Source organism: Mirounga angustirostris, unplaced genomic scaffold (genome assembly GCF_029215605.1).
Source record: "Mirounga angustirostris isolate CCGP_5_RB_7025 unplaced genomic scaffold, mMirAng1.0.hap1 SCAF_4, whole genome shotgun sequence".
NCBI classification, from domain to species: domain Eukaryota; kingdom Metazoa; phylum Chordata; class Mammalia; order Carnivora; family Phocidae; genus Mirounga; species Mirounga angustirostris.
In genome coordinates, this window is record NW_026991712.1 from 142,660,493 (window position 1) to 142,688,189 (window position 27,697).

General features: G+C 41.9%; 1 protein-coding gene across 15 annotated transcripts in view; it reads right to left on the bottom strand.

Moving 5' to 3' along the window:
• The window catches only part of FGGY (FGGY carbohydrate kinase domain containing), a 395,846-nt gene that overhangs the window by 311,429 nt on the left and 56,720 nt on the right, over positions 1-27,697 (bottom strand). For all 15 annotated transcript variants that reach the window (XM_045897577.3, XM_045897575.3, XM_045897574.3 and 12 more), the window contains one exon: positions 21,132-21,220. In XM_045897577.3, the coding sequence (XP_045753533.1) occupies positions 21,132-21,220 (89 nt within the window). The remainder of the gene's footprint in view (positions 1-21,131; positions 21,221-27,697) is intronic.

Here is a 27,697-nt window from a genome sequence, read left to right on the forward strand (position 1 = left end):
ACATACAATGTTTGATTGTTTAGTTACATCTATGTCAAAAGTCTTTCAAGAATAAGTGCCCCCCCCCCCACAAAAAAGAAAAAGTTCCATTTAGGAATTCTTCATATCTTATAAAGGTAAATTAAAAGCACGATGTCAATTTTACAATCTCCAAATTTCACAAGGAAGCAAAACTCTAAAATTATGTACAAGAACAATGATGATAAATCATCTGACACAAAGAGTACATAAAATGAAAGTGTTAGAGAAAAATGAAGTTCCCCATATTTTGTTCCTACTAACCAATCTTTAAAGTGATAAACTTTACAATATGCCGTAAGAGAATAATTCCTTAAAACTTTGTTTCTCTGGAGGATGTGGGACTGATACGCAGGTGAGAAGAAATGTCTGGGATTTGTGTTAATGACATAAACCACAGTAAGGGGGATTAGGAGCGCTCTCTATGGTAGACGGTAAGGTTGAAGCTGTACCACAGGGGGATGAGAAGTGAAAGAGTAAGTGAATAAATGAAGGAAGTGGGTGCTCTGACTGTGTAGTGTAGTGATCAGACCACAGCAGGAGAGGAAAGAAAATTGGGAGGTGGTCCCCAGTCCAATTCTATAATATGTTTTCACTTACTAAGGTAAGACACAGAGGCTAAAACATCACAGAATATTACATCTGTGCGTACCAGTCTACAGGACTGTTGTTGCTTCTGAGTGCCAGAAACGTATGTATAATGCTAACTCCACCCTACCATCCAAACTCACGTGATTCCCAGATGCTTGGCTTTCACTGAGCCATTTTCCTCAAAAACTTTCAGAATAAACAGAAAAGCAAAATGTTGAAGCCACGACATAGACCTGTCCAAGTGCATGAATGTTTGTGCTTTTCCTTACATGGCACCCAGATTTAGTATCCATCCACCTCTAGATGGGATAGAAAGTACACGTACACACAGATGGCCAGGTAATACACAGCACCAGATCATGCATATGATCCTAAAGTTCTCAAAAATGCAAGAACCCATCCTTTGGGTTGAGAACTTTCTTCCAATCCCTACAGGTATATACGTGGTATGAGGAAAAGAAATAAAGAAAAAACAAAATTCTGCTGTACGGAAACCTCTAATCAGAGACGATAATAATATCACAGTGCCTCATGTCAACAGTGCCCAATAAGTGCCAAACACTTTAGGTAAAATATATAACACCTACAAATAATTACTGTTATTCCTATTACAAATGATAAAACCATGGCCCGGGGAAACCTAAGTAGCTAACTAAGAAAAAGAACTTTAGAGAGTCAGCTTTGCCACTCATCTAGCTCCGTTACAGTGGGCAAGTTCCTAAACATCTCTAAACCTTACCTTGCCCATCTATAAAAATGGATATAATCTTACCTACTGCAGAGAGTTAAAGAAAGGATTAAGAGAAAAGTAACGTATATGAAGTACCTAACATAAGGCCTGGCATTGTAAATTAATATTCAATAAATGGTAGCCATTTTGACTATTACTGCCCAATACTATACAACTAATAAGTGACGGCACAGGCATACAAATTCATATTTGATACTGAAACCAACTCAAGAGCATTTATTGAGAATTGATCATGTGCCAGAATTACTACATAAATGCTTTACATGTATTAACACAGTCAAGGGTCACAATAGCCCTATGATACAGGGACGATCATTATCCCCACAATACAAATGAAGAAACAGATACCAAAACGCCTCGTAGCTACTGGAAGCTTGACCGGCTGTCCTCACCCCCAATTTCAGGTACTTCCCACACTACCACTGCACTCACTTGTCCTTCATTCATGATGACATGCCTGAATTTTGAAACCATGTTCAACACTTCAGATATATTTTGGAAACAGAGGGCATAAAGAAAGGGATGCTGTTTTGAGTTCTTTAAAAAGATGGGAACTATGTAAACATAAAGTAATGCTATTCATTACTATTTTGCAAAGACATGAGCAAGTTCCATCAGGAATTTTATTGTCCTAATTAGCCAATCGGGTTCTGGTCAAATCAAATCAGACTTCTTTCTAGCTTTTCTTTCTCATTCTGCAAAATTTCAAAACATCTGGACTGCCTGAAACACACAGAGAGTGGTCCCAAAGGCCACATGTGAACTGACCCTTATGGCCCAAAGCCCCCAAATAGACTCATGTGGAAAGGTCAACATATCCTGTTTGCCCATGACAAATGGCTTTTGGAAAGACTTTTTTCTTTTTATACTTTTACAGTCCAATAATCGTGATTAACAAGAATTAGATAAAATTGACTGCAGCTGGAGATTAAAAAAAATGCTGACACAAGTGGCTAAAAACATCATGTGCAACTTGTAATAAAAGGGGACAGGATCATAATGTAAGTCGAGGCCCCACAGACTCAATCCTTCCATAGTCACATCTCATTAAGACCAGAAGCAGCAGCTGGTTTCTCCCCAAACAAGTCCTGGAGGAGTAAAATTAGAAGGGCCCCCATCCTTTAGATGTGCTCTCGAAAATACGGAGTCCTTGATGCAGATGGATTTGTACAGACATTGACAGGTCAGACCCAAGTGGGCATGATTCCAAAGGTCAGAGAGTTGGCAAGAACGGATGTTGACGTGACTGTTGTCAGGCAAGAATGAGCTCCCTTTAAAGGCTGAGGCTCTCACGAGCTGATTCCCAAGTGCTCTCTGTGACTGCAGCAAAGGTGACAATAAATAAAAACACTGCCCTGTGTAAGCTGAGACTTCTTTTAAGTAATACAGGATATACTTCCCTACCTTTCTATGTTAGCATGACCCACCATTAAAGTCTGGGTGAAAAGGAGCAGTCCACGTAGTGGGATGGTGTCAGCGGACCGCCATGTGGACACTCCACAGCCTACATCCTGAAGATGTCTGTGAAGAACCCCCAACAAAGTCTTTCTGCTCCCAGTTTAATCTGCTCAGTATGTGCCTTGCCCTCTATGTATCTGTGCTTCCCTACTTCTTCTTCCTCCATATTCCTCCTTATTCTGTGGATAACTTCTGGCCAAACCTGCTGCTGTACCACCAAATACTCGAGTTGTTTCTGTGCCTATTATCATTCAGGAAACTTTGCGATGTTGTTATCTGAACCTTCTCTGACTTTCGCTTTAGTAAATCAGACTGATATTCCACCTCATTAATCAGAAACACAACCTTGTGTCCCTCGTCCCCACAGCCCCGGTAGTTGTGGAATGGAATACCAGTGGAATTAAGGGAAGTTCTTGGAGACTCAAATATCACAGAAATGCAGTAATTTGTCTTTATTAATAGAAGGTCAAATACCATGTACCTCTGACAGTTGCATCAATATTTTTACAGTCCTTAGGCCTTGACTTGCAGCACTGGTCTCTTAGACACAAAAAAACTTACGTCTAAATCCTGACATTGTTAAATCACTTCTAGATACCTTTTTGAAAACAGAAAGATTTAAGACATAAAGCGTTCAACCTGGTGCCTGGCTTTCTCTGGTAGTGGACCTCCCAAAACTCCACTCCTTGGAATACCAGCCATTTGGAATACTTTGGAGTCCTTGCTGTTTTGCAAAACCTACAATCCATTTCTCAGAACACTATCTGATAAAGAAGCCGGCGACTAAATCTAGCTCTTCCTGCTTCCCCTCAACACAGATACAATAGGCAGGACTTAAATGCTCACCATGTGCCTCAATAAATTCTCCCATCATCATCATCATCACCATCACCATCATCAGGTAGGTATATTATCCCCACGCCACAGATAAAGAAATTGCTGCTCAGCAAGGTCACTTCCCTAAAATCATGTATGTAAAGAAGCTGAACCAGGATTCCTTTTTATTTTTTTTTAAAGATTTTATTTATTTATTTGAGAGAGAGGGAGAAAGACAAAGACAGAGAGCACAAGCAGGGGGGAGGGGCAGAGGGAGAAGGAGAAGCAGACTCCCCACTGAGCGGGGAGCCCGATGTGGGGCTCGATCCCAGGACCCTGGGATCATGACCTGGGCCAAAGGCAGACACATAACCAACTGAGCCACCCAGACGCCCTGAAGTGTTTTTTAAAGAGTATTTTTAAGGTTTGGGTTTTTTTAAAAAAGATTTTATTTATTTATTTGAGAGAGAGAGACAAAGAGAGCGTGAGGAGGGCGGAGGGGCAGAGGGAGAGAGGGAGAAGCAGGCTCCCCACTGAGCAGGGAGCCCAAGGCAGGGGTCAGTTGACCCGAGCCAAAGGCAGCTGCTTAACGAACTGAGCCTCTCAAGCACCCCTGAATCAGGATTCCAAGTCCAATTCAGAGTCCAGTGTTATTTTTTCTACCATGTGTAAACCAAGGGTCCATAGCAGCTGAGGATATTTCTGAGAAATGTAATGACATGAAACTTAAGCTCCTCCATTCCTGATTCGCTACCTCCCCTTTCTCTGTAATCCCTGTATCTCTGGGCTCCTTCTTCACCCTCCAATGACAGGAACCTGAGAGAGCTGGGCTGGAGGAAAGGGGTACTGTATTCTTAAAGTTCTCAGATCCTGAAATCTATCAGCACAAAAACAAAACATCATCAAGCTACAGACCCACCCAAAACTTCAAAATCTCTCAAGAACCTTAGCAGAAACTTTCACTAAGGTTAGAGCTTGGTTCCCCCATATAAACGTCACATAAATCAGGAGTACACAGAGGTGAGATATCCAAAAGTATACTCATTTTAAGAAAAGCCGTTAAGTACCATCAAAAAGAGATAAGTACTGGCAAGCAGGACCCCTCGTGCACTCTTGGTGGGAATGCAAACCGGTGCAGCCACTGTGGAAAACAGTATGGAGGGTCCTCAAAACATTAAAACTACCATATGATCTAACATTCCCACTTCTGGGTACAGATCCAAAGAAAATGAAAGCAGGATTTCTAAGAGATATCTGCACTCTCATCTTCACTGCAGCATATTCATAATAGCCAAGATATGGACAAAAGAGAATCTAAGTGTCCATCAGTGAATGGATGGACAAATAAAGATGACATGGTACATATATACAATGAAATAGTATTCGGCCATGAGAAAGAAGGAAAGCTTGCCATCTGCAACAACATCGATGGACCTTAAGGGCATTATGGTAAGTGAAGTAAGTCAGACAGAGAAAGACAAATAGTGCATGATATCACTTATAAGGAGGATGTGGGAAAGCCAAACTCCTGGAAACAGAGTAAAATGGCCGATGCCAGAAGCTGTGTGGTTGGGGAAATGTGGAAATGCTGGTCAAAGTGTACAAACTTCCAGCTGTAAGTTGTGGGGACCTAACGTATAGTATGGTGATTAGAGTTAACAATGCCATATTACACACTTGAAAGCTGCTAAGAGAGTGAATGTTAAATGTGCTCAACACAAAAAGAAAAGATAATCATGGGATGTGATGGAGGTGTTTGTTAATGCTAAGATGGTAATCATTTTGTAATACGTAAGTGTAGCAAATCAACACAACGTAAGATGTCAATTATATCACAATAAACCTGGAAAAAAATAAAATGTCTTTATTTTCTACCCTCAAGCAAAAAGGAGAAAGAAAAGAAAAAAAAAGTAAAAAAAAAAAAAAGGAGTAAAATTCCGTAGGAAATAATTTGGTCTTAGGAATTGGTTCTCAAATTTTAGCATCCATCAGAAACTCCCAGAGGATCTGTTAGAGCACAGATTACTGGGTCCCGCTTTCCAAGTTTCTACTCCAGCAGGTAGGGGTGAGGCTGGAAAATATACATTTCTACTATATCTCCAAGTGATGTTCATGCTGGTCTGTGGCCCACACTTTGAAGAACCACTGGTTTAAATGAATAATCACCTAACAAATGGACTCTAGAAAAACAGGTCTCACTAGATTCCCTTAATAATCGGTTAAAAAAAAACAACAACACTTTACTGAGCTAATTAGTACTAATCAGGGGCAGTTTACCATGGCAATAAAAAGCCTGGATTCTACAAACAACTGCCTGGGTTCAAATCCCAGTTCTATCGCTCATTAACTCCGTGACCTGGGACAAGTTTCTTGGCCCCTTTGAGCCTCAGTTTCCTTTGCTACCAAATATGCATGATAATTACAGTACATATAACACGGGGATACCGGGGGGACAAACAGGGCTAGTATATCTGAAGGCTCACGATGAGCCAGCACATGCTCAGTACCCTGTAACAAGTTTAAACTACTAATACTATTTATTAATATACCTTTTTCTACCTCTAGAACTATTCCCCTGTGCCAATCCCAGCGTTAGGACTTAAGGATGGAGCGTGGACCAAACACAAGGTCCCGCACTCACAAAGTTACAGTCTGGCAAGGAAGGCAACTTAAGTAGTTGTTTACCAAGTGTTATCTGCTTAAATCAGAGGTTAAAAGCAGGGAAGCAAAGAGAAAAGGCTACAAAGTCATTTCAGATTGAAGATCAATCAGACGCCAAAAACACTTCTTAAAGTGGAGCATAAACCAATGGAAAAAGATGATTATTTGTAATCACACCATACAGCTTTTCTGGAACAATGTATTATGATTGTAAAATGGCATGACCAGAGAAACTCTTTCCACTCATTGCCCCCAAATTTCTCCGCTCCTAAGGTTTCATGCACTCTGTACCAGGGCCGCAAAGGTGAATAAACTGTCATTTCTTAACCCAAAGGTTCCTAGGCTAAGAGAAGAAAAACATGCTGAGAAACACCTACAGCACCCTTGACCCTAGACCAACACAGGTTTGAACTGCACGGGTCCACTTACATGTGGATTTTTTTCAATAGATACAGCACAATACTGTAAATATATTTTCTCTTCCTTGTGACTTTCTTAATAACGCCTTCTTTTCTCTAGCTTACTTTATTGTAGAATGCAGTGTATAATACATATAACCCATAAAATACGTGTTAGTCAACTGTTTATGCTACCAGTAAGGTTCCGGTCAACAGTAGCCTATTGGTAGTTGTTGAGGAGTAAAAAGTGAGACGTGGATTTTCAATCACATGGGGGTCAGTGCCAGGAACCCCTGCAATGATCAAGGGTCAAGGGTATAAAAGACAAGTCCCAGGGAGTCTGATGGGTTTCACAAAAAACATATTGAAGATGGGCCCTAAGGGATGAGCAACAGCAACAGCTCACCAAGTAGAAAAGAGCACATGAGGGACATTCTAGAGAGAGGGAACAGTATGTGCAAAGGCAAGAGGACATGAAGAGGCCCAGGGATCTGGGAGGACGTCAGATGGGGCAGGAATGCTGGTGTGTGATGAAGAGTGCCAGAAGACGAAGGCAGTTCATGTCTCAGTTCTGTGAAAATACTCTTTCTGTCCTCATAACAAGCCCGTGAAATACAAAGGAGGGAAATACAGTGCAGAAAAGCTAAGTAACTTGCTCAAGGTCACACCATCAGTTCCTGGGCTCTCATGTTACCCCAGAATCTGAACTCAGCCTTCCACTCTTCAGTTCACCTTCCTTCCCTTCACACCACTACCCAGGGCAAATCCAGGTTTGGAAGCTTTTATATGGGGGAAGCTCTTTGAGAAAAGGAATACAAAATTATGAATATAAAATCAGGCGTAATGACAAATATTTACAAAAGGAAAAAAAATTGAAACAAATAACCAGAGCTTTGGGGATTGAAGTCCCATTTTTTCTGAGATCAGAAATGCCTAGGTAGAAATACTTCCTACAGCAACCTCTCCCCACTTGGAATATTTTACAACTCCCAACAACTCCCAGCACTCAGAAGGGCCCATGGAAGTGAGGGTCAAGTTTAAGCTTCACTGCATTCACTTTACAGGAGGCCCACCTGTGCCACTGCCCTAAAGTCTCTTAGACTTACCCAACCTACTGCAACAAATGCCAGATTTTGGGAACCAAAGGAGACGGTCAGTTCACCCCTAAGACAAAAAAGAAGCTGGAGCCAAGTTCAGTGTGAGAGGAACTAGGGTTTTCATCCTTCACCCCTGCTAGTAAGATGGGCCACAACAAGGGGCATGGCTTGGGAGCTTCAGATTTTCTCTGCTCCTTAGTAGTTGTGTGATCTTGACTGTATGGCTTGACCTCTCTGAGTCTTATTTTCCTCATCTGTAAAAATGATATAAGGATCAAATAGCATAATACTGCCAGGAATGTCAGCCCCCTTCCCTCTGGATATGCCTTTCCTGTGCTTTCTTCTGCTTCATCCTCCTTACCCCATCCCAAGTCTGAGGGTGAGTAGGTTGATCCCCTCTCTGCATCCCCAGCATATCCTGTGGAGACCTCCATCGAAGCACATTATTCTCTCATTAATTCGGCAAGCGCTCTGCGGATACAAAGATGAAAACACACAAGCTACTGTCTTCAGGAAGTTCATGGTTGGTGGATAACCACAGTCATGGAGCTTTTCTCCACCATGAGGGAGATGCCTGCAAGGGTTGGAGTCACGCTTCGGCCATGGGGCAGGTCACACCTAACGGAAAATACTGAGTTCACCTCCCACCTCTCAGCCGGGGCCCCCGGCAGCCTCACCCCGGCCCACTCGCCTGAATCCACTGGGCCCTTCTCCCAACAGGCCCCAGCGATGCTGGCCTGTGCATCCTCTGCATGGCTGGGTCAATGAAGTTTGGTTTACAGGGCACTAGGCCCATTGTTGGCACTCACCTCTAGAACAAAGAAGAATACTGGCCCTTCCAAGGCCAAACAAAAGCAGACTTCTCCCCCATGAATCTCTGTTCCTTTATGAGCAACAGTATGCAGACCCCTGGTCCTCCACTGAACTACATTTAAAATAGCTTTTGTGAAAGACAGACACAGTGGCCATTTTTGTGTATGTGTGCCAGCAGCAATGAATTGATTGTAATACGAACAATGTGCACTTCTTCCTACTTCTGCCAGAAGAGATGACATTGAGTCGTGGGCTGGGGAAGGGGGAGGGGCGGAACTAAAGAAACCAAGCCTTAAGGTTTATTACACGAAATTCTGATAAAAAGCACTTCGAAGCCTCTTTCCCATCATCAAAAAACCACACTGGGCAAGATCAGAGCTTAACAGCCAACAAAAAAACACATTCAATCCCTGAGATCATTTTCCTGAAATAGAAAACTACATATGTTTCTCAAATTTCACATCAAGCCACTGCAGAGGCCAGACTGCAGGGCTGAATTGGGCCAAAGTGAGTGAGTGAGAGAGGGAGAGAGAGAGAGGAGAGGAGAGGAGAGGGGGATGGGGTGGGAAAAGGAGTAAACAGAACAAAATGAGCCCATTCTTCCACATCACCACATTTCTCTAGCACAATCTAAACTTACAAATACCCCCAGTTTCACAGAACTTGTAGTTAGGGTTGCTTATCGGGCAGCCTTTACTTTGTCAAATTAAGACACATTGCCTTGGATTAGCAAGACTCCTTAAATTCAAAATGACTTCATGGTTGGCTCAGAGTTCAGTGTCTCTGGGGCCAGCCGCCAGGAACATATCCACTGTGGAGCCTCCCTCCCCTCTCCATACTGACCTGCCTGACTTTTCTATGGAGACAGCAGAGCAAAATCCCAAGCAGACAGGCTGTCAGTGTTAATTAAAAGTCCAAACACCTCTTTAGAAACTATCTCCAGCTCAATATTTATACAGAATATAAGACTCCTAACAGGCAGGGCTGGAGAGAAGAGCGGGAGGTTGAGGCGGAAATAGGTTTGAATGGCATTTGGAACCCATTAATTTTTAAAAGACAGGCTGCCACCCTATATAGACCCAGAGAAGTTCAAAATGTAACGAAACCAGGAAGATGAATGAGCTGAAGACTGTTTAGAAAGCCTGGGGAGAGTGCTCAGCTTTTGAAAAGAACAATATCTGGGCAATAATGAGAGCTGACACTTTTTATTGGTGAATGCGGTTTTTGGCACATTTTAATGACACAGGTTGACAATTTTTTATATTTAACAAAAGGAAAAACAATCTTCTAAATGGCTTGGGAACAAAGGACTCCCTGACTGCAATTTCTTAATAACATTTAAGAATTCTCTTCAAAGGCCCTTGACAATAATTTAGAGAGAGGAAGAAAGGAAAATGAAGAAAACAAGAAAAAAGTAAGGTATATATTCAAAATAAACTAAATAGAAGTGAAGAAGAGAAAAAAGAAGAAAAGGATACAGCATTCTGACACCAAATTCCAGCCCAAATGGTTGAATTGTAGAGTTTAACAATAACTTTTTCCAAAGGAATGAGTTTTAAGAAAGAATCCAAAGAGAGACTTTGGCCAATACCAATACATCTCATGGACTGAGAACTTTAGTCCTGGGAGGGCTGAAGGGATCACCTAATCCAACCACCAAGTTTCACAGACAAAGGAACTGAGAGACAGGAGGCCCAAGGTGACCTAGCTGCGCCAGATACCCATCTTCCCAGTTTCAAACCATGCCCCCTTGTGCATCTCATGATGTAGGTCCTGGGCACCAGCAAGCCTTTCCAGGAGCATGGGCCCCAGGACTGAATGTTATACCTTTCATCAGCGACTGAAACTGGGCCCCCAGAATCACAGAGGTACAACATATTCCAAAGGCCCAATGGCAAAGTTCACAAAAGAGTTGTCCAACAGAGGCAGCCACACTGAATGGGAAACAAATATCAGAAGCCACAAGGACCATGATGCCCTGTCCGTCTGAGGGATGCCTTCTCAGGGCACAGAAGTAACCCTGAAGCAATGTGTGGTATGGGGAGGTCCCTTCAAAATCCAACCACTACTCCATCTCTGGGTTCAGTCATGTCACCTGGAAAATGAGATCTCTGTTTAACACTGTCACAGTTTCAAACCATTTCCAGCAGAGAATACACCATCATACTATTTATAAATGCGGAATCGTATTCAGAGGTCGTTCTACTTTACCATACTGAAAGAGCACATGGGATTACATTCTAAAAGTGATGCAAGGTCTTAGAGCAAAGTGTTAGGTAAAGGAAATGCTATATTGCTGCTCGGCTGGAAAATCACAGTCATATCGGCTATCATCTTTCAGGCATAGAAAATTCTTGTCTAGATGTACACAGCAGAGGGCTGAAAAAAAAGTGCATAGACACCGAACAAATTCAGACTAGTAGTTCTTAACAAAGGGTGCATAACATAACCACCTGAGGTCACACATTTTTACCTCCTTTGTTCCAAAGGACAAAGGTGGGGATTCTTAACCTTTTCTGTCCAGATTTACTTTACTGATGAAAAGTGAAGAAAGAAACTCATCCTTCTGCAGAGTTTCAACGTGGCAGATAAAGAGGGACAGTCAGTGATCCCACATTCAAGCATCAGTGTAGGGCAATAGTAGAAGGCCCAGTCGCAGAGGATCTGTGCCCGGACTCTGGTGCTTCTGTTAGGCATGGATGAGAAGCCCTCTCCTGTCCCCTGATGGACCCGGAACATTCCATTCTCTCCTGCCTACCTGGACTTTCAGCCTCTGGATACTTACCTTTATGCGGTCTCTTGACACCTACCCTGGGACTGAGAGGGATTAAATGAATTGCCCAAAGACCACTTGCCCAAATCTACCCAGCTGAAAAATGGCAGAGCAAAGCTTTGGGTTAAGGAGTATCTGGCTCTAGACTTCACATACATTTGAATAGCTTAAACAAATCTGTACCTACCTACTGCTAGATTAGAGGGAGGGTACTTCTTGGGTGCTCTATTAATATCTATGCAAGGAATAAGTGAATGAGTGAATGAATGAATGAATGAATGACAGAAATTGTGAGCTACAGTTACTTCAAACCATATACCACTTCCCCCATGACTTCAGCCATCCTCAACTTCCTCTTGATCGCTATCATAGATGGATTACACATTGGTATCTGAGATATAGATCAATGTAATTTCCTGAGAAATGACAATTTTGTGATTATCTTTTTACCTGCCCAATACTAATTCTCTTTTTTTGCTTTAGTAGTAAGAGAAACCCAATTTCATTCAGGTAGCAATGCATCCAGCTAAAAGCCTATTTCGTCTGGGTGCCATTAAACTAAGCGTGACCATAAACCCGAGGGCTGGCCAAGCATACACAAACAGAAGTATTATGTAGATCTATGAATGTTGTTTAAATAAGGCTGACTCAGGTATGTGGAACATCCTCTCTATGCACCTGTCTTCCTTCTCCCTCCCACAGAGAATGTAGACTGGACAACATAGACTCCAGCAGCCAACTTGAAACACGGGGTGACCTTGAGGATAGAAGTCAGGGCTAAGGATGGTGAAGTAAAAATATCAAAAGAGCTAGTGTCCTTGATAACTTCACGGGGCTGACATAGGAGCTCAAGACTCCATATGTCTCCATTTATTTACAGAAGAGAATGAACACTTAAGTGTTTAAGCAATTGTGTTTTTTTTTTAATTTTCTATTATTTCTATTATTTCTCAGTGAAGATGTAAAGATCATACTTCTTCTGTAGACAGTGAAAGCACTTCTCTTTCCCAAAAATAAGGGTAAAGGAAAGCTAATATTTACAGGCCATTTCTCAGCACTATGAGATATACTAAAAAATAAGCCAATGTGAGATGACTGAATCATTCTTCCTAGAACCTAGAAGCACTGTTTTATACCATTGTTCTGGAAATCATCCTTCAGTAGAGCCATAAAACAATGCAAGTCGAAGAGCCTTAGCATTCATCACGTCAAGAACAACTGTGATTTTTTTCCCCCCAGAACTCTTTAATTTCATGACACTCCTAGAGAATCCTTATCCAGTTTCAACTAAGGTCTGGCCAAAAAAATGTTATCTCTAGGATGATTTAAATTCAATCAATTTTACTTTCATTCAGATTTCTAACATTAAAAAAATCAAGCCTTAAGTCATAATGAGAATCTATAGTTACAAGGATGGCTATAATAAAAAAGAAATACAAAAGGAAATAAAGTATTGGTGAAGAGGTAGAAAAACTGGCATCCCCATATACTGCTGGTGGGAATGTAAAATGGTACAGCCACTACGGAAAAATCTGGCAATTCCTCAAAAAGCTAAACACAGATTAACCATTATGACCCAGCCATTTTACTCCTAGGTATATACCCACAAGAAATGAAAGCAGAGACTCAAATGGATACTTATACCTCAATGTTCACTGCATTATTCACAATAGCCAAAAGGAAGAAACAATCCAATCATCCATCATGCGTCCACCAAGAGATGAATGGAAAAGCAAAATGTAGTATATGAATACAATGCAGTATCCTTCAGCCACCAAAAGGAAATTCTGGCACAAGCTACAACATGGATGTATCTGGAAAACATAATGCTAAGTAAAATAAGCCAGACCCCAAAAAACAAATATTGTATGATCCTACTCCTATAAGGTATGTAGAGTACACAAATTCATGGAGACAGAAGGCAGATTAGAGGTTACCAGGGGCTGGTGGAAGGGAGGAATGGGGAGCTACTGCTTAAAGGCTACAGTTTTTTGTTTGGGGAGAAGAGTAAATTTTGAAAACGAACAGTGGTAATGGTTGTCCAACAGCAGGAATGTAATTATTGCCGCTGAACTATACACTCTTAAAAATGGTTAAAATGGTAAGTTTTATGCTATACTTATTTTTACAACTTACAATAAAAATTAATAATGCCATCTATCAAAAGCATTGAACTGTATATTTTAAATGAGTGACTTACATAGGATGTGAATTATATCTCAACAAAACTCTTTTTTAATCAAGTCTAATCTTAGATACGCAACTACAAAAGGCAATCAGGAAGTAAAGTACTAAGTAAGGGACATGGATGGCAGGCAGGTCACCACAGGCCGAGAGTGGGAAGTTTCTCCTTTCTTCCGGCCATGCTGCTGTCTCAGCCCTCAGGGAGGACGAGGCAGCCACAGCCTGCTCTATTCACTCAGCGCTGCACCAGGGAGGCATGGCGGACTCTGCACCCCATGCCCTTACTTAATTTTCTCCAAAGGGGCAAGGGCTCATCTGATGGCTGAGAGGCTGGAATATATTAAGCCACGTTTTAAGGCTGATTGTGTTAAAGACAGGTGACAAGCCATGCCTTCAACAACATCAAACGCACTCCTTCCGGGGCGCCTGGGTCGCTCAGTCAGTTAAGCGTCTGCCTTCAGCTCAGGTCATGAAACCACATCGGGCTCCCTACTCAGCAGGGGAGCCTGCTTCTCCCTCTCTCTCTGCCCCTCCTCCCTGCTTGTGCTCCCTCTCTCAAATAAATAAAAACCTTAAAAAAAAAGAAAGGAAAGAAAAACCATACTCCTTCCCTTTCTATGCCCAAGTGCAACCAGCAGGCTTTGGCTTCAGGTAAGCACACCTGAGCAGGGTCTACATTCATGTTGCTGACTCAGTTACTTAACTAGAGAACTGGCTGACATATCTGGTCTGCCTTCCCTCATATATGTACACGTTCACCTGAACACATAGATGGTGGTTTAGTCTCACTTATGAGCTGCATTATCCATCCAATATACCAGAAGCTCTACACATTAGAGGTTAAAGTGTCATTTTCTGAAATAATGAGGTAGGTTTCAGTTCTTCATTTAGCTAATATGCTTTTTATGTAGTCTCTATCAGTCAGAAGCCCAGTGGCAATCTAGAGTGAGTGACACTTTGAACCCTTAACAACAGGAACACCTGTTAGGAATTCAAATAATGAAGATCAATGTTAATTGTTCTAAGTGTAATGATGACCCTGACCCTGTGGTTACATAGAAGACTGTCAGTAGTCTTAGGCGATCATGTTGCAGAATTCAGGAGGAAGTAGGTGATGTCTGCAATTCATTTACAAATGGTTCAGCAAAATAAACAGAGCACTTGAGATACAAATGGAACAAAATGTTGAGGAAGGTAGGTAAAGATATGGTGTTCAATATGCCATTCTCTAAACTTTCCTGTAGGTTTAAAATTTTTTCAAAAATAACACCTGGGGAAAATACCAAAACAATAATTCAATCCTTTTGATAGATCACATAGAGTTCTCACCAATATCTAAGAAAACACCAAAATCCAATATAAATATTAGTAATTGACATTTTTAATAGTAATGGACGTAATAACTGACATTGACATAAATTAATAAAACCAGTGGTTGCTAAATATATGAAAAATTAACTGCATTTAATAGTCAAAAAGTGAAAGTTAAAATAATATACCATTTGGGGGCGCCTTAGTGGCTCAGTCAGTTAAGCGCCTGCCTTCAGCTCAGGTCATGATCCCAGGGTTCTGGGATTGAGCCCAGTGTTGGGCTCCCTGCTCAGCGGGGAGTCTGCTTCTCCCTCTCCCTTTGCCCCTCCCCCCCTTCTCATGTGTGCGCTCTCTCTCACTCTCTCTTTCTCTCTCTTGTGCACGCGCTCTCTCTAATAAAATCTTAAAAAATAAATAAAATACCATTTTAATCCTAAAAACTTGGCAAAATTGACACAGACATTATACTGATATAGAGTAGCATATTATACAGGTATCCAAAACATGTTTTGAGATAATATTTAATGATATGGAAGATAGACTACTATATGAAGTAAAAAATAAATTATACAAGTAGATTTATAATTTTTTACAAAACAGAAACACAGTAGAATAAAAGTCTAAATATGATACTATTTTTGAGATACTGGAGATTATATCTGGAAAATGATTACAGATCTGGATCAATAACCTGACCAGAATCTTCTCCTGACAGATTAGCAAATAGCCATGAAAAAATAACAGTACAATAATAACTCCTATAAACTCAAAACATAGAGAACCATGCAAATCAGGAAAATACTTGCTACTTCAAAAGGGATTACAGTTTCTTAAAACCATAAAATTCATCTCTTTAAGTAGAAGACAGAATACTGACAACTTACACAGAATTGTACATTGTAGTGCAGAGGAAAGGGAAGGGAAATAAACAAACATATCCTGTAAAGAAATCTAAGGGGAAAATCAACCTGAGATTTTATAAATCAGCCCCCTTGTCTCATGGGCCACAGAAAAGTCTCGGAAATTTTAACATGTAACTTCTTTTTTCCTATTTAAATTCAATTTAATTAACATATAGTGTATTATTAGTTTCAGAGGTAGAATTTAGTGACTCATCACTTGCATACAACACCCAGTGCTCATTACTGCAAGTGCCTAACATGTAAGTAAGTTCTAAAGCAAACTTACCAATGTGTCTCTTACACTCAAAGAGCCTGGCCGTCAATTTCTTTTAGTTCAAAGAAGTGAAAATAAGTGAATTGAAAACAGACAAATCTCCCATACAGAATAATTCAAAATAATAAATGTAGATACTCCGCCATCAAGGAGATGAAGCATAACTTCCTACATGCCTACTGTGCATGGAGACTTCCTTCCAAAAAGTACCATCTAAAAGGAGGAGAGGAGTAACTTAAGGGTGGAAAAATCTAACAAACAATACCTTAGCCAGGTGATCAAAGTCAACATCAACATGAAGTCACACTGATAGCGTGTACCCTTGATGTGATATGATGAGAATGGTACTGTGGTCTACCAAAACCATACTACCCAAGTCTCATGATGAGACAAACATCAGACAAATTCCATTAGGGGGCCATACTATAATATACATGACTAGTCCTCTTCAAAACTGTCAAGGTCATCAAGAACAAAGTTGAGAAACTGTCACAGCCAAGAAAAGCCTAAGGAGATATGACTAAACCATATACATTTATGGTATCCTGGATAGGAACCTGGCCATTAGGTAAAAACTAAAGCTGTATAAATGAAGTATGGAATTTAGTTAATAATAATGTCTCAATATTGGTCCATCAATTGTGACAGAGGTACCATACTAATGTAAGATATTAATAATACAGGAAACTGGGTGTCAAATATTTAGGAATCCTCCTATACTGTCTTTACAACTTAAATCTAAAACTGTTTTAAAATAAAAAGTGTATTTGAAATTATAATTAAATTTATTAAGTCACACTTTTAAATAATTTATAGAATACTGCCAACCTTTGATAACTAGGAGAAATTGCTCTCATTCTCCAGTGTTAGAGTTCTACTTCTCCTGAACAGCAGTAAGGTTCTTATCTGTTTACTCAGTTAATCTTGATAATGTTCTAATCTTTGCTTTGGCCACTAGGAAGCTTGGAAACAAATCTATTAGTAATTATGAAAATCTTAGGAGCTTTTACAAAGTTCGTAGCTTCATCTTAGTTGTTCTAGTAATATTTTACTCCTTTGTGATTTTTCATACATATTTTATCCTTTTATCTTATCCTATTATCAGTCATCTCAAATCTCTTTAGAGGGAGGATTTATATATATGAATATGTTTTTGTCTGATAATACAAAATTACATTGTTCAAAGTTCTGACTTCCCATTTGTCATGTAACCAAAATTCTGAGTAGTGACCCACTCAAGGGTTAGAAGGGGGCAAATTACTAAAGCATCCAGCTTCAGTTTCTGAACTGCAAAATGGTGATAACACCACCTGCTTTAACCAATGGTCATGAGGACTAATGGGGTTCATATTTGCTAATATGCCTAGCACAGATAGAGAGAAGGCGCCTGAAAATGATAACAACAGCATTATTAACAAAAATAGCAATCATTATTTTCATTCATATAATGAAAAGAATGGTGCTGAATTACAAATTAATTATAGGCCAGGTGGTGACTTTTCTCGGTGACCCAGATAAACAAGGGTAGCTACCATATTTAGGGGAATGAGAACAATAACTAAAGGTGGGTGGACAAAAAGGGGAGGACAAAGCCAAATAGGGGAAGAGGAGAAGGAGGACTTCTTACACAATGTCACTGCCAACAACAAGTCTGAAATCTTTAAGACAAGGTGAAATCTGATCACTTTTTAGCCTTGACTCCACTAGAATAATAAAAAGCAAAAAAAAGAAAGAAAGAAAAAACACCCTCTAGTTTTTCTGGCACTCATTTCTCCAAAGCCTCCCAAAACAATCATAGTAAGAGCCAAAAAAAGACCAAATCTGAACCTCTCCTTGGCCCAAACGATGCCAAGTTCATGTTTCACTGCCCAAAGTTTTTTGGTATAGGCACATTTAAACTCAGACCCTCATCACCATTATTCTAGAAAAGGGGACAGACAATGGGGATTTTTTCATTAAAAGAACGATGCACTGTTGCAATACTGTGTGCACAGTACCTCTAACTCCCTCAATGGCCCTAAGAAGACACATCCAGATAAGGACCTGAAGCTCAGTGGGGGAAATAGTTCACTCCAGGTTCTTGCAGACAGTACACGACGGAGACACTGAACCCAGGTCAGTCTGACTATAAGGATTTCCCTCTTTCCACTATGCCAGAAACTTAATGCAAAGACTCCCTGCCAAAATCGATAGAGAAAGGGAACTAAATAAAATAGCCAATTCCTTCAAAAAATTTCTCATCAGTGTGTTGGAAGTTCTTCTGTTACCTCAGTCAGCCCACACAACAACGCCCCAGATTGGGTGCTGTCATTGTCCCAATTCTATACTCGAGAAAGCTCAGAGGGCTCACTTGTTTTGTCCTAATTGTGCAGGGTGAAATAGAGAAGGGAGAAGGACTTGAGAGACTGAGGAACCAACAGGAGAGAAAGACAGGTATAAGAGCCAGGGATGCCAGGGAGAGGGCAACCACCTCACAAGAGAAACTCTGCCTGGTGCCCAAGGTCCACAGGCTCTGCTCGAGGAGAGAAAAGCTGGAGAGAAGGCCTCTGAAGGTGCTCATGAGCCCGGGGCAACGGGCAGGGGAAGGGGGGATTGCAGATTTGTACTAATGAAAATAGAATGAGTCATGAGTGTCACAGCCAATAAGAAAAAAAAAAAAAAAATGACAGGGGAGACTGGAGAGCCAATAAATCATTTCTGAACATTAAACTTTCTGCTTCCTGAGAAAGGTTTCAGATTGTTGTGGTGGCAATGGAAGCCCCCAAGCACATTCTGATGGGCCAAAAAAGAAGCTCCTGTTCTCAAATTTACTGGGCTCATTAAGTTTTAAAATACTTCCAATCCCTCACAGGTGTGAAGTACTTTAGCGTCATATCAATTTCCTGTATATTCTGTTAAGCAGTGTTGCCCAAAATTACCTGATCATATATAACCACCTGGGGTACTTGTTTAACCTATAAATTCCCAGGTATCCCATGGAGATTCTGATTCAGTAGGCTAAAAACTGGAGGCCCTGGGGATCTTGTGCTTTGAATAAATGAGTCAGCTGATTCCTATCATCAGGCTAGTTTGGAAAAACTGCTTTAATAGGACTCTCCCAACAAGCTTTCAAGGTAGGTATCATGACCCCCATTTTAAAAATAGGTTCAAAGAAGGAAAGGACATGCCCAAGGTCACACATCTCACGTCTGGCAGAATGGAGAATTACAAATCACACTGTGACTCCACAGTAGGTATGCATGCCACCACACTGAAATCTGAGCCAGAGCTAGCTTCAAAAGTCCCTTCCTTGCTGTCTTAATATGGCATCAGACACCAGGAAATGAGGGTGTAGACTATCCAGTGCCATCAGGAAGAACCAGGGAAGAAGTCAACTCCCTGGGTTGAATAACACTGAAGGAAAAAGAGAAGGAAAGCAAGATCCTCCTCTATCTGCAGTTCTATTTTTTTTTTTTTTTAAAGGATTTATTTACTTGAGAGAGAGCGCACAGAGGGAGAAGGAGAAGCAGACTCCCTGTGAGGAGGGAGCCCGACATGGGGCTCGATCCCAGGACCCTGGGATCATGACCTGAGCCCAAGGCAGACACTTAACCGACTGAGCCACCCAGGCGCCCTGCAGTTCTATTTTTGAGCCCTTAAATTTTGTGGGCCAATGGAGTATTACCAACACCCACACTATTAGCACTGCTTTGACTAATAGGTCCCTTTGGCTAAAATGATGGAAATAGTTCTTTCACTATTGCACGAAGGTAGAAAGAAAGGTCCTTCTAGAAATAACTTCAGACAATTAATGTCACATCAAAAGAAGAATGCTCTAGATGATATCTTCACCCACACACTGACATCCCCACTGGTGATAGCAGTACAACAGTGACTAATTGTACCTTCTGGAGTCAAGTTCAGACCACTCCCCCAGAGCCTGCTCCCCCAGACAGGGGTAAGTACCTGAGGTGTGCTGAGGCCATTTTTATACACATGTGGATCCCCACTCCCTGAGACCTGTGGCTAATGATCATTTCCCTGGCAGTAGGGGAGCATGATTCACATGAAGAATGGCGTGCTTGTGAAACACACCCTCTACTATCTCCTTTCTGGAAGCCCCTCACACTGAACTCTTATCAACTGTTACCAAGAAAAGGTCCAAATCATACAAAATGAGATAGACAGGAAGAGCACAGGGAAAATGGTACTCCTATTCCAAGCTTCCCTCGACTTTAAATAAAAAGGAAAATGGGGAGGATTTAGCTCTCCTTGAAGGAGCTGACTTTAAGATCAACACCTGCCTCCCTAAATATATGTATTTATACAGGTTTATCTGTCCTCTGGGAAATGATCGTCTTCCTCACAGATTTGTTCAATACAGATTATCGAAATCATTTTCAAGATGAGAAAACCCCTCCCCCTGTCCTGCTGCCTCTCTTGTGTATCCCCTGAAACCTGAGGTCAGGATGACAACAGACTTGCAGATGTTGAGATTTCATGTTCAACCTGTCTCTATTACACACACAAACCCACTCTGTTAATTATAGCAGCTGCTACTTCACACCAAGTATTTTTTAAATTGCCTCTGCCATGTAGCACATACTTATTTATAACATTCATAATTTATTGAAAAATATTGTGACTTCAACATACAGACCTCTACACTCTGCAATGATTCAGGTACATTAATATAAAAAGCAACCCACTCATCCAGTTAAAATCAGCTTCCTCGAAAAACATATCTCTTGCCTTCAATTTAGGGGCCAAAAAATATATATATTTTTTCTTTTATTCATCATGTAAAAAGTGCCTTTGGAAAAACAGTCACATTTCATGATGGACTGTTCATGTCTCCTTCAAATGTGTCCAATTTTAATGAATGGTCTTCACCTTGGATACCAACATTCCAGGCCTCATAGGAACAATGGTGTTTGGGCATGTGCAGTGGAGGTGGAAGATGGATTCAAGATGTTTCAAGTATGCAAAATCGCATGCAGATGTACAAACAGTATATCCAGTCAAAGCGAGTTAAGAAAGCAATATATATACAGACACCCGAGAATGGATGAGCACAAATAAAATCCAACTTGTAATTAACATACCGTGCTGAGACACCTGTTGCCTTCCACGATAAGAAGTCTGGGAGATCAAAGAAATGTCCCGCCTTATCCCAGCAAGTCTCTCTCAAGTTCTGCCAAATTAAATATATATTAGAATCAATTACGGGCTTTTTTCCCCCTACCCTTCCCCTCTTTCAATGTTTCAAATTTTTCCAAACAAAAGCATAGCCAACAGTGTCCCATAAAACATCTGTTCAGGGGCTGGGGGCCAGGGGGCCGGGGGGCCAGGGGGCCGGGGAGGGGCGGGGATGCTATGTAAGCAGTACCTATATAGGAAAGAAAAATTGGCAATTATTGATCCTTCTAAAAATGATCATCATCTCCCTTTTATTCCCTTGGCCAGCCTGGAGGGGAAGAAGCATACTCTGTGAGGATGTGCAATCCATCTTCCCAGTGAGGGGTCACAGGATACACTTCAAGACACACAGCAAGATTTCAAAGCTGAACAGTTATAAGCTGGGAAGAAAACTGCACTAAGAAACTACCCCATGAAATGGAATGTGTCCCGCCATGTAGAATTCTCCCCACATCAATGGGTTCCAAAGGCAGGAGAACAGTTGGTCCCTGCCTTCAAAGAACTTCCAGTCTGAGCCAAAGAGAATGGCACATACCCAAGCTATTCTTTTTTTTTTTTAAAGATTTTATTTATTTTTTTGACAGAGAGAGACACAGCGAGAGAGGGAACACAAGCTGGGGGAGTGGGAGAGGGAGAAGCAGGCTTCCCGCAAAGCAGGGAGCCCGATGTGGGCCTCGATCCCAGGACCCTGGGACCATGACCTGAGCCGAAGACAGACACTTAACGACTGAGCCACCCAGGCGCCCCCCACGTTATTCTTATAAAATAACTAAACATTTGTTTCTTCCAGTCTCTTCCACACTGCCAAATGTGGTCAGATTTTTTTTCTTGCCACTGGGCTTTTTCTTTCCTCTGCCATCTCTGTCTAGAACATGGATTCCTCACCCACCACCCTGTTGCTTCCCAGGATCCACTCACCTGCCCACTTTGGTCAACCCTATCCACCCTTCCTTGGAGAAGCCTTCTAGGATCTCCTACTCAGGGTAGGTCTGAGTCTCATACGACCCACACTACCCCACAATTATTTGTGTACTCTCTTTCTTTACTGTAAGAATGTAAGCTCTACAATGTCAAGGACCCTGTCAATCTTATGCACTATGATATACCCCACAACTCTCTCCTCTCCTTCCCTCCAAAGGACTGGACTGTTAGCCGTGAGGTAGAAGCTACCTGACTCCAGTCGCCTTACAACTTAACTGGACCAGGGATGGACATATGACCTAACTGAGCCAATCAGGTTCCTTCTCCAAGGAAGTTAGACTCAGGATCCAAATGGAGTCATTTAACTTCTGCCTATGAATGAGGGGAGATAAACTTGGAAACTATAAAGTGGACATTTTCTGCCAAGTACCTAGAGAAGCAGAACTTTGCAAAGAAAAGAGTAAAGCAGACAGAAGCAGTAGCAAAAAAGGTCTCCTACCATCCAGGCAACTCTCCAAGTCCTGGTTTCAATTATTCCCTTCCCAAGAGGCTACAATAAAAGGAATGTATCATAAGCACAGAGTATCTTGGGGAACCTTAGGGCCACAGTGAAGAAGTTCCACAAGAGATATATTCCTGTGTCCATGAGAGGGTGAAACACAGCAGACACTCAATAAATATTTGTTGGACAACTAGACAAACTGCTCACTTTCACCTTCTAATCTCTTTCATGTGAAGAATGCTTGAGTTTAGAAATGGATTCCACCTGTGTTATCTCCTTCGAATGAGGGAAAGTTCTGAGTATTATTACATCTACTTTACAGACATATGACTGGCCTTTATCTACATTTGCCCTCAAATTCTCTTTCTTCCTACTTCCTCCTTCCCTATCACTACTGTATGAACTATCTATGTGCATGACAGAGAAACAGTATAATCCCAGGTCCAGGGTCCCATTAAAACAACAGTAATATCAAAAGGGTTCAGAAGTAAATGACAGTGTGAAGCCCATTTTCCATTATTGTTGTTGTTGTTTATTTGTTTTAAACTCCTAAGCACTGGGGTTGAGAGCTTACATCTAGAAAGGGCTAAGCTTCTCTTTGAATGCCCATACATGTTCACGGCAAACAAGGCAAAACTCACAGCTGACTAAATGTGCCTAACACAGCTATGAACCAGTTGTATCTTCAGACCCTAATAGGGTCACAATCAGGAAAATGGTAGCCTTTGAAGCTGTGTGAGTCAACCTACTAGTCTGTCTTCGGGGCAACCCCCGAAATCTCTCCCTGTGCTCTGTGGTTTCGGCAATCAGTTCCTAGGGAGAAAGAGAAAAGGCAGCCTCCTCCCACGGGCTCCAGAAGTCCAAGGCCAAGTCACCAGAAATGAACCGCCAAACCACAGTAGCAACAACCAGCACTTCAAGCCAAAGCTGAACAATGTTCCTAAACTCCGAAAACAACTGCTTCTGTTAGATCTTGTATATGGTCATTAAAGATTTCACATAATGAGAGCTTTCAGCCTGGAGCCACGCAGACAGCCACTGTGGACAATGGGACCCGAGCAAATGTCTCCAAGAGAACTTCAAGCTTCTTGCCAAAAAGAGACACACTGCAGTAGGAGGCGTGAGGCAGCCAGGGAACATCATTTCTTCTTGAGACCGGGCCAGCTTCATCTACCAAAGCCACAGACCCCAGTCCAACCTCTGTCTATAAGATGAGAAACCAGAAGCATCTAATTAGAAGTATGATGTATCCTTAAGAACACACATGGTCTTGGAGGAAGAGAGAGCGATATGGTCCCTGCTTTCTCTACAAAAGCAGTCTGGAGATTAGCCAGCAAAGAGAAGGGGGCAGAGTTTACAGGGATGAGAGGGAATGCCTCCTAAAGCCTGATCTCTTACTTTGAGATGCTGACAGACTATCTGTAAGGATCCCATGCTGTTCTTATGTTGGGCTACATGATTCACAAGTGCTTTGTCATCGAATGCCAGATGGGCCAAGAGCACGTAGCCCCATGGATGGATTTTTAATCCAGTTCTGTGGGAAAATCTCTCCTGCCCTCCCACTCCCCAGCCAGTACACAGTCCCAGCTGAGGGCCTCAATCTTACTGAATTAATTCTATTTTTTGAACCATTGGGCCTGTGACTGTCCTCCTGTATTCCTCCACAGCTCACGAGAGAGCCCCCACACGCCTGATCACATGTGACTCTCAGGGCGGTTCAGGGGTGTGTAGGTGAATATACAGCAGTCTCACATTAAGGACGTAGAAACAATTTCAGACAGGGCTTAGGCCAAAGTCACAGAGGGCCTGGCCTTCTACCTCTAAAGTGAGTGTTCCTTTCTCCCACTATACCACAGTCACAATCCTGAGGCTCCCAGACCCGTCAGAAATGTGGGGTTTGGCCTTTGAGGAACATCATGATGGAAGCTATTGCCATCCTTTACAGAAGAAAACAAGCAAAAAGCCCTTCCAAATACATTTCTGTACACAATTTAAAAAATTTCAGAGATTTCACTTCCAATCCTGAGCAGCTCATTTAACTTCTGCGGACCTAATAACACCTTCCATGCACGGATGGTGTACGGGGCAGAGAAAGCACAGAGCAGGCCCTCAACACACACCAACTTTAGCTGTATCTCATCACATGACAGCTGAAGCCAGTTCACACTAGAAGTTCTCTGTGCAGAATGAGTTAAGCCTATCTTCCAGTTACCAAGCAACTAACAAAAACTAGTCTTTTCAAGAAAAAAAAGGAATCGGCCGTGATTTGGGGTGTATGACTTGGCACTAAAGGCTTCTGCATTCCAATAACAATCCTTTGAGCTAAGCAATCCCCCAGGCTTGAAAGCAACCAGAGAACAACTTCTTACTTTTTTTTTTTTAATCTATTACTTCATAAAACCACAGCATTTCTTGGGAGGAGGCTACAACTCAAAGTGCACACAGCTGCGGGTCTCAGCAGAGGGTGGAGATAGAGCAATATAGCCAAGATTCAGAGCCAGGCAGCAGCCGCCCTGCCAGCCTCGGAGCAGAGAGATGGAACTTTCTCCCTTGCCCTCTCTCTGTGTCCAGGGAGGAAGTGAGGTATCTCCCGGCTTCTTGATGCTGAAGGAACTAATGGGGAACAGGAAGCAAGTCCTGCAGGGTGTGTCGGAAGACACCAGGGTCTAGGAGCAGCATGAGAAGGTAGGGATGAGCAGCTAAAACAGGATCATCCAAGGATTTTATTATGAATTGCAAAGACGTGCTGTCTGGGCTATCTGCTGTGTGCAGTGAACAAAAGGGAGGGAACAGAGTTCCCTAATTGCTCACCCACTGAATGATCCTGCCTGAACAGCCCAAGTACAATGTTGTTTTCCAGCATAACTTCCAAAGAAAAAGCAAAAACCTTATCCTCACTCTGTATCGTAGACTCCAAATTAGGGCACGAGCTGATAGGCCAGAGAAGAAAGATGTTTCAGGAGGAAACGTAATCCTCAGTGTCATTCTTAAAAGAAAAATGATGCTGAAAACATAGCGTGGGTCATAATCTGCAGCCAGAAACCTCCCAGAATGAATGAAACAAATGTGTGTTTCAAACTCCCATCCACACAGAAGAGACCAAACACCAGACCTATCTCCGGTCAGACAGGCAGATAACGCTGAGAGGTTTGTGCTACTAGAGGTATCTAAAAACTGAAAACTTACCATTACATTCCTGGCCTAGAGTCACTGAACTCCTTGGCATAGCCCTCAGGACACTCAACACCCTGGCCATTATAATGACGAATCCTTCCGGGCTCATCTCCTCGTGCGCTGCACCCGGCACTCACCTCATTTCCTTCACTTGCCCAAATGCATTATGCTCCTTCCACATTTCCACGCCTGTGTGGAGGCTCCTGCCTCTACTTGGATTGCCTTCCCCACCTTCTCCCATAACCAAGCTTCTACCTTTGATTCAAATCCAACTCAAATGCCATCCTTTCATTGAATCCCTCCAGGGCCCCGCTGTATCCCAATTATATAAACATGTGCTTAAATCTGCCTCAAAATGACAGATTCCCAGAGGGCAAAAACCAGCTCACACATGGGGGAAAAAAAAAATGCAGAAAGTTTCAGGAGGTATAAAGAAATTTAAAGTCAGGCTCTTTCAAAAGAAAATTACAGCAGGGCTGGAGAAAGATGTGCACAAAGGAAAAGGTAATTAGTTAAGATGATGTATGACAATAATGTAATGAGCCTGATACCAAGGTTTGGTGAGTCAGCCTCATAACTTTATCATAATATTTTGTGTAGGCCATATATTTGCCTCTAATGAGTAATCACAGACAAGGTTCAGAGGAGGGAAAGAGCTTTGGGGCTGGAGTAGCCAGAAAAGGCTTTGTGGGGAAGAGATGTGAGCAGAAGCCTAGAGGTCAAGTTGAATAAGCATCTATGCCACTAAGATGAAACCCAACAAACAAAAATCTGAATTGACAGGACAGCCCCCATTAGAGAGGGATTTGTTTAACTGTACCATCATAGAACTTATTTGTGAAATGAAATAATTCCATTGTATAATTTAAATTAATTTTTAGGAACTAGATTTGTAGGCATCCTCCCCCACCATCCCCCCTAGAGGCCTATGGTTGTACAGAAAGGCAAACTTCTAGCCCACACTAGAGTTGATTTCCCAACCATAAAAAAAGTTATCATTTTCATGAAAACTGATCATATTGAGCAAAGCTGACTTCGCCAGGAATGTGATACCACCACATGCATTAGGAAAACAAGGCTGTGGAATGTGGGCTCTAAGAACGTTGGAGTCAGGCAGACCTGAGTTTGATTACTAGCATCACCACTTCCCAGCTGTGTAGCTTTAGGCAAATTAATTCTCTAAGCCCCAGTTTCCTCAAGTGCCGTATTACTAGCATCTATCTCAAAGGATGTTGTGAGAAATAAATGAAATGATGTAGAGTGCCTGATAAATCAACAAGTTTCACCCTCATTACTGCTACAGAGCTCCATGTATGTCAAAGCACTTTGACATGCATGAGCTCATCTGCTCTGTATAATTCTGTAGGGCAGGGAAGGCAGGAAGCGATCAACCTCACCTTGCAGGTTGAGAAACTAAAACCAGGAAAGGGAGCACCCTGTCCTAAGGTTACGCACAGATAAGTGCAAAGCAGACTAAAATGTAGATCACTAATGATGAGCCCAGGACTAGTTCAGGTGCCCGCCTCCCGAAAACATAAAAAAATGCAGAAGCACCAGGAGGAAAGGAGATGGTGATCTAGACAACACAATTCCTCGTGGGTGGTACTGTCGTTGGGAAGGAGGGATGGATGGGGTCCTAATATGAAGAGAAGGCCTTGGCATGGGTAAGAAGGTCTTGGAACAGACATGAAAGAAAGCAGAAGATCTGGACCAGTGAAGAGGTGAGGAGGTTTTCCCTAATACTTCATTCTCCTGGATCGCTTCTCATTGCTTTTTCATCTACTTCTTGAGCACCTTTTCCTTAGTTGCCCTTTAATTGTGGATGCTCCCCAGAGCTCCTCCCTCACCCAAATGTTCTCACTGTTCACATGCTGC